Source organism: Opisthorchis viverrini (genome assembly GCF_000715545.1).
Source record: "Opisthorchis viverrini unplaced genomic scaffold opera_v5_93, whole genome shotgun sequence".
Classification (NCBI taxonomy): domain Eukaryota; kingdom Metazoa; phylum Platyhelminthes; class Trematoda; order Opisthorchiida; family Opisthorchiidae; genus Opisthorchis; species Opisthorchis viverrini.
Genome location: NW_008751750.1, coordinates 1363187 through 1373869, shown reverse-complemented (window position 1 = coordinate 1373869; position 10683 = coordinate 1363187). Strand labels below are relative to the sequence as shown.

Sequence of the window (10683 nt, the reverse complement as noted above, 5' to 3'; positions counted from 1 at the left end):
TATATATAGGGAGACTGGTAGACACCTCTGGCTGAGCACCACGACCCAAGCCCATAGGGGACACAGTGGTTCACCGCTTACTTCCCTTGGTTTGGTTTACCAGTTCGTCTGTTTACTTTGACTGCTATCTCTGATCCATTTGGCATGCATTGTTGTTTGCTGTAATGTGTGGTATTTTTGTTCTATTTGGTTTCATGCTTACGTATACAGATGATGAATACAGGGCTTTCCAGTATGTTAAGCCGACAGTGGTGCGAGACGGGGCTCTGCGATCATCGTTGTACCGTTCAGATGAGCAATGGCTAACGTCAATGTCGGCTTAGGGTACATCGTATGAGTATTGTGAGTATCGTCATCAAACCCCGTGGGTGTCTAACTTCCCGCCCCCAGGAACAACAAGGTGCTTTTGCAAAACATAATCATGTTTGCTGCAGTCGGTATCCCATGTACTTGCTCTCCATATTTTCTCGTCACTTCCTTTCGGCGCGTATCTCCATGAAGTTTTTTTATTCCTTACAGGCGCGAAAGTACGTGACGAGATCTACGAAGCCTTTCGGAACATCTATCCTATTCTGAAAAACTTCAGAAAGCCCGACAAAGATCCTAAATCTATACCTGGCACGTACTATGTTCCTTCTACTTGACTGATTCTCATTTCACCTAAATCCCTTCACAGTGCTGTTATTCTGTATATGTGTGTCGCCCTGTTCAATCTGCTCGGTTTGACCCTCCTTGATACATTGGGACTAAGTTGGTTTTCGTTTATGATAGTGATCTATGTTCTCTACATCACCTCCACCCCGTATTTTTTTCTACCGAGTCACTTGAGCATCATTTGGCATACCGCATTTTTATTGTAAATATTCAAATGTTCCCTCATGCCTCTTTCTTCTTAACGGCGCTAGCTCTCTGGGTTGTTGATGTATGCTTTCGACAGGCTTTTCTTTCTCATGCCGGATTTATCTACTTATGTACGCATATTTACTATATTACATTATTGATTTCTTGTTTGGACAAGATCCATTCTCCATTCAGAAGGACTAATGGCTCGGTTTGTGTTTTCGTGTACATTACCTGCGGCAGCACAATACTCTCCCTATGAATAGCACGAGTTGGGGCATCGCACGGTTGTATTTTAGGCGGAATTTTTTTTAGCCACAAAGTGTTCTGTATATCAGGATGAGATCAGGGTGAAAAACCGGGCAGTTCTCATTTTTCACTGCAGAGCGCAGCAGAATTCTGCCCTTGTTAGCTATGAACCTAATTACCTTTCCTCAGGATGTTGCATTTCTTGATGTGTTGGTGTCACCAACCGAAGTTTCAGTAAACGAATCTGTCCTATTATCTGTATGTGTTGTGAACTGCTCGCTGTGTACTAAGATCGTTCAGCTGTAACACCCTTCCGGTGCTTAGCTGCCATGCCACCCGAAGGAAGCACGAGGGCTGGGATACTGCCATCTTGCTCAAGCCTAGACGGGGGAAGTCGAGAGGCAGAGGTCGGGTTCTAACCACGGACCTTCAGTAATTTAGTCCCCGCTCTAACCAGTTGAGCCATCTCGACATCTCTCGCTATGCACTCCCCTGACTGAAATGGGATTGACTCGTTCGTGCTATCAACGCTGAGTCACGCTCCGTCCCAAGCATGGAGTTCACGCAATCCATTCCGGAGCCGCTGTGAGATATGGCTGAGAACTGATTTTAGTGAAACTCTTACCACCAGAATCCCTGTAATATCTGACTGGGTATTGGAGATGCAGGTTTCTTCATATACTTGTGACAAGCGAGAACTAGGTCTCCTTCTTTGAGCGAACGAATGGTTTCTTGACATGTGAGTGTCAGTGTCGAACGTTCTCAAAAAAGGACCGATATATATATATATATATATATATATATATATATATATATATATATATATATATATATATATATATATATATATATATATATATATATATATATATATATATATATATATATATATATATATATATATATATACAATCCAAGAGTACGATAAACGAGAAATTCGCCTGAGTCTCTCGTTAACACCAATGTAACCTACATATGAGTGTAATTTGCTAAGGTTTACTCCACTTCCGTATTAAACGAGTAAGACATCGACGGAATCCAGGTCTACAGTTGAACCGTTTTTTAAACAATTGTATATGCTACGCAAATACCGCCCCATCCGAGATATCGAAGTTTTCGTCGATGGGACACACTGTCTATAAGGTTACTAATTACTGTGCGACATCCCTCTCGTTAACACGAAAGACTCGTCAATCGCGTATATTTTAGTGTTCGACTAGAACACAAGGTTGACGGAACCTCTGATGAGCTCCAAGAGCGGCTTTCAGCAACTTACTGAGTGTTGCTCTATTTTAGCCCTCCACTATCATTTTGATTGCCGTATGCGTACTTCGGAATAAGGATGGAATGATTCCCCATGTCCTTTTGTTGTGAACTGAACTGTAAACTGAAGCACGACCACTATGGAGATATACAGTAAAGGCTACATGTGGACAGAGTAGGGCAAGCCTAAATCAAACGTAACTGGAATGATCTTGACACTACGGACTAGGTTTTTCCGTTAACCAAGTTACTGGTGGGGTTAATAAAGCACAGACCTGACACCATCGGTTTGATGAACAAACTGATAGCGTGGCATGATTAACTTGTCTTACAAGCAACTTGTCGACTTGTGCACCCTCACATCACTTCAGGCTTAGCCTGACTATGTGGTATTGTGGGGCTCTCCCGCCAACTTCGCTGCTGATTCCTCCAGCTTCACTGTTGATTAGGCTGTTGGTGGAACCGCTGTGTTCGAACAGACAAACATAGGGCACATATCATCCACTTGAGCAATACAGTAACAAGGCAAAGGCTATGAGATGTCAACATTTCGTCTTCAGCCGCAGTACTAGAACTCATCAATTTTACATCACTAAGGATAAAGAGTAGTCAAATAGTGGAACGGAGCCAGTCATATCATGGGTTAAGCAGGTTCGGTTCTCAAGTCTATGGCAAGATGGCATGTGTCAAGGAATTTTGTGTGCACAAACAAGGTTGATGCCAAGCAATCAACATGGACGGACAGTTTCGCGGTGAAATGACAGTAAAATTGGGAACGGTTTATTGGGGGTCAACGCTGCATCTAGTGGATAGTATGGTTTCATCGATCGATGAAGCAAGTTTTCAGGTCTCACACTGCCAGCCATCAATCGATCGATTAGTCACCTGACTTAACGAGGCATCTTCAGAATGCGTCCGTATAAGCCCCCATCTGTTCTGCCAATATATATTTCACCGCAGCTGTATGTGGACTGGCACACAATGCGCGAGACGGAGAGATTGGGTTCAATATGTGACGTCCATCGGAGATGGGAGTAGGGTTTGTTGAGCAGCTGGGTACTTACGATCGATATGCAGTACGAAATTTATGCCGTACGGCTTATTGCGATCTGCGTGATTTGATCCTTCACCCACTAGTAAATTATCTACTCTTGCTTGAATTAACCAAGCAAATACTCGCCCATCAATCAATTCCAAAGCGCACTGACGACGTGTCGACTTTCGGCCACTTTGATCTCAGTTCTTCGTCACTGACCTGCTTCATTGAGTTGGGCACATGAGTCCCCCTGACCCCATGTGTTAACAAGTTTTTGGAATTTGTGTGTTTTCACTCATAAAGAGAACGATGCAACACGAACTTTCACAAAAACCTTCCGAGGACTGGTCCCATAAACTGTAGTGGCAGTCACAAATGTACTTTCGAAATTGGACTGGATGATGGTTACACATATAGTGGGCATTGTGCGAACCGGTCACGTTCTGTTACAGCGACCCGACAGCACATGCATGTCACAAATACACATGCTGCAGGAAGATGAAAAAATGGATAGCAGATTACGATTAGCCGATGGACTCATTTCTACGATTTGTCTGTCCTCCCTCAAGGGTATGGAAACTCGTTTTCATCCCTCAGTCTTCCATATCCCGGTAGACTGTCAAAGTAGACTTCAGTCATAAAAAACCAATAGATTTATCGGGAATTTCTGAGAGAGTTACTTGATTACTCTCCACAGAACCCCACGGGATTCATCTGTTCACAGTTGTAAAATTTAGGCAACACCGTGCATTCGTTGAAAGCGGTCGACATAGGTTACAGGTGTGTCTTGATATTTCCATGTTTGCTTGGGACTAAATGAAGTGGGAGTGTGAAATCTGTTATTGACTCTTATCAAGCGGATCCTCCGAGCTTACAGAATCCTACCGTACTTACGCGCAACTAGAATGTGCTATGTGTATGTCAGCGCTCTCCTCGATAAGTATTAAATTTGAGAATTTGAGGCTAGTGAATCACCCGACGGGGTCCATGTACACTGACCCCCCAAAAGAGGGAACGACTTAGAGGAAAGGGAAATTTTTGGCCCCGTTTCGCAAGAGGGAATGAGGGTGCTCCACCAGGTAGTGTATGAAATTGAACCCTACTTTCCCAAGAGGTATCACCCCTCTTTGAGGGGTCATCTTTTCGGCGGTATCATTATGGTGTGAAGACCTCTGTGACGGAAATATTCCTTTGTTCTGCGAGTAGCTATTTACCTACATGGCGCGGAATGCAATAGCATTCAAGCCACGATTTTTACATCTTTGTCTTAGGTGGAAGAGGAAAATTTTTCTCATGTTTCTTTGGATTTGGGAGATCGGTTTGAAGCACAAACTTAGGGGCAGAATGAGCTGGTCAACCTTGGGAGTAATCTTCTCTAGAGAAGCCTCGCATGTTAGATCTTCTCTACTGAAGAGATTTATTAGTTTAGTCATGTAGATGTTGGGACCTCCTCTGATATGTTCATGTTATGACTTAGCAGTCCTGTCCGGTGGACTCACTCAAAGTGGGGAGTTCAGGTTGAGTCATTCGAGATGCTGACAGATTTGGCCTGGCCAATAGTGGTCCTGCACCCTGCCCGCAGTGTCCAAATCTCAGAGCTGTACAATATTACAGCCTGTAATTTAGTCTGACCTACCCGTGCTTTGGAACCTGATTATATGCGTTTGTGATGCCACAAGTAGCGCAAAGTGGCACAAATAGTCTTTGACGTGTGTGTGTTCATGTCGTCTGTCATACTACCATCAGTGCTGATGCAACTTTTGAGATAATTACAATGCCACAACTTTCAGTCTCACTCCTTGAATCCCTGAGGTTAGTTTCAGAAACTGTATGTCCCGCAGCATGACTTGGAATTTTGTGGGCAGGATGTAAAGCCGAAAGATCGGATGACCTAGTAATGCTTGCGCTTCTCGTTCCTTTTCAAAGATGAGAACAATGTCGTCTGCATAGTTCAGCTTGACAAGGTTCTTGGTCGGACCGGGGTTTTGGAGACCTGTGTTCGCCTCATCACTCACAAAATTAAGCAAAAATGGATAATGGACATCCATGTCGGATACCATTGTTTGCGGGAATAATTTTGGAGAGCTCCCCATGCATTCACGCGCCAAAATAACTGTGAATGCAAAAAGCTCATGGTATTCGCGAACACCGGGAGCATTTTCTTGTTGCTTCGTGTATTCAGAAGCATGATCGGGTTGACAAAATCGAGCTTATTCTTGAATTCAAGAAATACCCAGGTTTTGGGCCATTGCCGTAACACTTGACGGGTGTGGTGTGATTCATACACTCGCTTAACGGCCGGAATTTCGCTTGGTGTCCTCGGGTATCGTCTTCACATGCCTTCGTGGGACGACGTAAGATAAGCTTAGCAAAGAGTACGGTTGCATCGGGGATTAAGTTAATTCCTCGGTGATTGACCCGCTGCCAACACCCTTTTTTGTAATGTACATCACTTTCGGCTCACCCCAGTTTGTTAAAACGGTCTCTTTCGTCCTTTCAGAGATGAATAATTTAGGCAAGCTCCATCATTTAACGGAACCAGTGGGGATTCGTCAGGACTAGCAGCTCGATGGCGCTTGGAGTAGGAAAGGAATTCGCTCATTTCCGAAGCCATCGTGGGTTCCAACTGCACTGCTCTTGGCCGTGTTGTGGGTCAGGAATCCAGTTGAGCAACTGAAGGTGGCAATTTGAATGGCTATTGAAAATGTTGAACGCAACGATTCAGGTGCTCTTCTTTTTTAGTTTCAGACGAACAGCTGGAATCAGTGATTGCTTTCCTCCTCAGGGGCCCATTTGGACCAGTTGCGGGCATCAGCTGGAACAGTTTTCGCACGTTCTCAGCTTCTCACATCCACTATCTCTTCAGGTTTCTGAATTCACCAAGCTTCTCGGTCTGCGAGGACGCTCCCCACCTGAAGTCTTACAGTTCCTGAAGTAGTATGACGCTCTTGATCGATAGAAGTACGTTCCCGAGCTTCGAGCAGTTTTAGGGTGTTGCTCGAATCTGGATGGTTGAGCCGCTCCACAGGCGGAGCGCTCTGTATGTTTTAGGGTTGCAGACAGTACCTGCGAGTGAAAATAAACATGTGTTGCCCGAAGGGGACTTCACTAGATGGTTCTGGTAGACCTGTTTCCGAGAGCTTATAAATGATCAGGCTGGGTGTATGCTTTTTGTGCGCCCCTGGAAAGTGCAGCAGCAACGAACAAACGCATGAGCTAATTCCACATAGATATTCCAGAACGAGCGACAATCAGTAACTGACCCGCGCCACCCATAGCTAACGGCGGTGTGGTCTACCTGTGTTGAGGGTTTGTTCTCATGCCTGCGCACCACGTGGTCAAGCGGCTTCGGTTGTTTTGGAATTCGATACTGCACGCAACCGTTGTGTGGTCAGTGCACAATTCACCAGGCTTTGTCCGTCGCTCGTGTACCTCGATTTCATTACAACGCGATGACCCAACTGAGCCTCAAAAGCGCTAGCGCTGCATACTTTCGCATCCATAGCCACAGAAACTACAACGATAGCGGAGCTGTTAACCCACCACAACAAGGCACTGAAAGCGTCTTAAAAGCTGTATTTGAGTGTATCAGGGCTAAAGTCTGTTGGGGCGTAATTAGATACAGTGGACAGGCATCGAGAGTAGTGCGTTGATGAATGCTCTTACAGATGTTGTCAAACGAGCCACACAAAAGTGTCTATCAACGAACAACCCTTCAACTACAAACCCTTATGCTCAGTGGCTTACGGCACGATGTTGGAGGCTCTAGGATTATCACATGTACATCCGTCAATACAGCTCAGTGGGTTATGAAGAAGCATCTTGATAAGGTCCGGTCTCTTCCCTACAGTTGTAATTTTCTGGACACTGAAGACCTAATGTCTTGCAATAAAGTAGCAATCAAGCAACTTTATTGGCTATATATTTTATTGGCTATATTTTAATAGAGGGTCGTGAAATTACAGGCGATTAAAAACGCTATTATTAGGCTGCCAATCCAGAAAGATGGGCAGAATCAGTTTAGCATTATAAAGCAGAAATACGCGTTAGAGTCCTGATTCAACCGACCTCCATTAACTCAAGCATTAGTTGAAGGAAGACCCGCAAAAATTCACGGGTGGATAGTGACCATTAGTGCAAGAGGTTGGTGTACAGAACAAAGCTATGTAAGTAGACGGATCAATACATCAGTAGGTGTTCAGTCTTATATCGCAAGATATCATACCGAAACCTTATTCGGCTACAAAGAATGAATCAGCAAGACGAATAAGTTATGTTGGGTGACCTGCGTCTTCGTCTGCTGTCACGTGGCTGTCCACAAAATTGATCCAAGGTTTTGAACGTCACAAATGCTCCTATGTCACAAATGTTTGTCAACTAATGCACTGCAACTGTGAAATATAATCATGTGGATATGTTCAGCGCACGACAGAATGTTTCTCAACAAACAAACAAGGCTGGTACACAAAGGACTGGAATTCACGCGAAAGAACGACGTGAAAAGTGGAGAGACACTGTCGTAAGTTCCTGGGGAAGAAAACTATCTTTCTCCCCATCTTTGATGAAGCATGAGAATTCTAAATACCGGCATCCAGGATCCAGTCATCTACTTTTCCCCGGTTTCGTGAAGCATAATAAATGGCACGATCGTGACTGGGTAAACAGCAATCATTCCTCAAATTCTGGTCTGGATCGGGCATCCAATGGCTGTTCGCCCAGTGAGAACAACCGCCATCACGGGGGCTCTGGGAATAGTTCAAAAGTGTATCGCAGCAACCCTGTACCTACTGTTCTCAACCGATTGTATCAACTGAGCCGACCCCAACTGCTTGGCGGTAACACGAAAGGACTGCTAAATCACCTCGAGAATGGAAACCCTCCTTTGTTAATTCAAACCGAGAGACGCAGTGACGAATATTCAAGAAAAATTGGGGTCACTCCCTACAAATGGCGCCATGACATCGTAAGGGGTTCCAAACGACTTGGAGCTGTAACTACTGAAAGTGTGAGGAAGCGGTCTAAGTTGCTAGAAGAGGCGGCAAAAGACGTAACCCCATTACGATCTCAGAGCGACTTGAACAGCTCATTGCATGGGATCAATCGTGTTCGTCAGGAAGTTAGCTACTGGTTTACAAGGCATAACGACGGAAGACCTCCCTGGTTCCCTGCTGGAAGGGGCGGTAATTCGAAAAGTCACCACCGTCATTTACAACCAACTTTCTCGCGGCTTCGAATTTCGAACCTCCCAAGCAAGACAGTTGGATGTCAGTCACTAGATCCCCCTCAAAGTCCTCAAGGTTCATCCAGATGTGCACTTAATCCCGGTAGACTACGAAGCCTCCTGGCGATGGCTAGTGCGAGTGTTCGAGTGTTTCCAGGTTCCAGCTTATCTGTTATACCTACTGTCACTCGCGGTGGCAACATGAACCATCGAAGAGTAAATAACTATATTGTCTCAGCGTCAGCAAGGAATGCTCAAAATTCGGAGGTTTCGAACCCGTCTATGATCTTGCCGAAGCAGGTTTATACCAGCCACAATGAGGCCAGAAAAGGAAAGTTTGCTTCGTCTGTATCTCGGCTATCCATACCAGCCGTAAATGAGGCTCCATATGCAAAGAAAACTGAGGTACATGATAATGGAACCGGAAAAAGGGGTCCATGTAAACTGGGAAACCGAAGCGGTGCAGGGAATAAGATGCCACAAGCTTTTCCCGTAAAAAGAAGCAATTCGGATGTAGCTGGCTTACGAACAAACGTTAAAAGCTCATTATCCGATTGTTACACGAACTCGAAGTATATTCCACAGCAACAGAAGGCAATAAACAAATTCAGACCGCCGGAACAGCCTAGTACAGCTGACCATATCAGGTCTAAACAATCGCCTTCTTCGTTGGAGCTTCAGCAATCAGCCTTAACCGCTGGGCAAACTAAGAAGGAACCTTCTTATTCACAAGTGGAACTGTTCAATCCATACCAGGAGCGTTTTGCTGGCCATAACAACTCCGTATTATCTACAAGTCATGCCTTTTCCAATGATGCTATTACCTATGCTTCGCTGTGGGACAAAGTGGCCAACGGGCACACAAGATCTGACGATGATAGCATAGACTGCCTGGGTTCTTTGGCTTATGGAGTCCACTCAGTCCGAGAGCTAGCCAATTATGATGTAGTGAATCTAAAAGAGGGTGAACTCCGGAAACCGCAACAACGAGTTAACAATACTTCACAGGAAACGCTAATCTATGTGACCGATCTATCCGAGTTGTCTGAGACACAACATTCTAGTTTGGCCAGCAAACTGAATTCGATTGTGGGCGCCGAGGAGATGAGCGTGAACCTAAGTTGGAGGACACACACAGAACTTGAAGCCTGCGAGGTTAGCAAGGCAAGCACTTGGAGCTTCGTTATGGAGAAGGACATTAGTCACATCGACAGTCCTCAACGCGTGGCCACCCTTAAAGGTGAGAGTCCGTTCTTTCTGCTTAGCGATGGGGACTGCGATTTGTCCACACGGCTGAACGGTGACAGTCCAGCCCGTCATATAATTCCGGAATTAGCCAATCGTTCACGTCGTACGCCGAGCACGAGACCTGTACAGACTTACGTAGTGCGTGATACGGCGGAACAAAAAGCGGTTGATTTGGAAAAGAGACAGATAAACGAGGATTCTGTTGACGTGTGTTCAGTGCACAAGGATAAGAACCAACCGCACAGTAGAGGAAGAACAAATTTCTTTCAAAAGTTGGGGCGGTCTGTGCGGAGTTTTTCCAACATCCGGAAAAAGGCTTCGATGTCCAGTTGAAACAGACTTACTGACGTTCGATCGGAAAGATCGAAAGTGATGCACATTGTACCTGCGCATCTTTTTATCTCCTGTGCAGACTGCTATTACTGTTGCACAGAACGTACACTGTAAACCAACCTACTGAGTGTGAAGTTTTTATGGCGAATCTTTTGGCTACCTGGGAAATACGTCCGCCTTAAGCACAGTCCTTAAACATGGAGATTAGAGGTCATTCTTGAAAGATGCTCTTAGGAAAGGATTTTAATTTTTCTAAGTGTGGCTGAAATGTTCTCCCGTACTGCAGGAATAACTTGGACTGGATCATACTACTCATCCGTGAAGGGCTTCATTCTAAAAAGGGTTCACTTTACACAAGGTTAATCACAAGGTCCCTCGGGTTGAATGTTTTGGAGCCCAAAGTTATTTGAGACGCATTTCCTATTCCCATAGTATTTTGTGCCAGTAAATCCTTGTGAGGTTGGTAGATAATTTGGCGTAAGTGAAGCCTTCA

At 44.9% G+C, this 10683-nt stretch overlaps 2 protein-coding genes across 2 annotated transcripts in view; both read left to right on the top strand.

Annotated features, from left to right (window-relative positions):
- T265_13707 (hypothetical protein) overlaps positions 1-641 on the top strand; it is a gene marked incomplete at both ends in the record, with an annotated part of 8056 nt that extends 7415 nt beyond the window's left edge. Inside the window, one exon of the mRNA XM_009170127.1 lies at positions 520-641. Coding sequence (XP_009168391.1) covers positions 520-641 — 122 coding nt within the window. The remainder of the gene's footprint in view (positions 1-519) is intronic.
- Positions 642-7802: 7161 nt separating this feature from the next.
- On the top strand, positions 7803-10190 carry T265_05180 (hypothetical protein; the record flags this gene model as incomplete). Its single annotated transcript, XM_009170112.1, has 1 exon — positions 7803-10190. The coding sequence occupies one exon, from the start codon at positions 7803-7805 to the stop codon at positions 10188-10190; it is 2388 nt and encodes a 795-aa protein (XP_009168376.1).
- Positions 10191-10683: the final 493 nt, after the last annotated feature.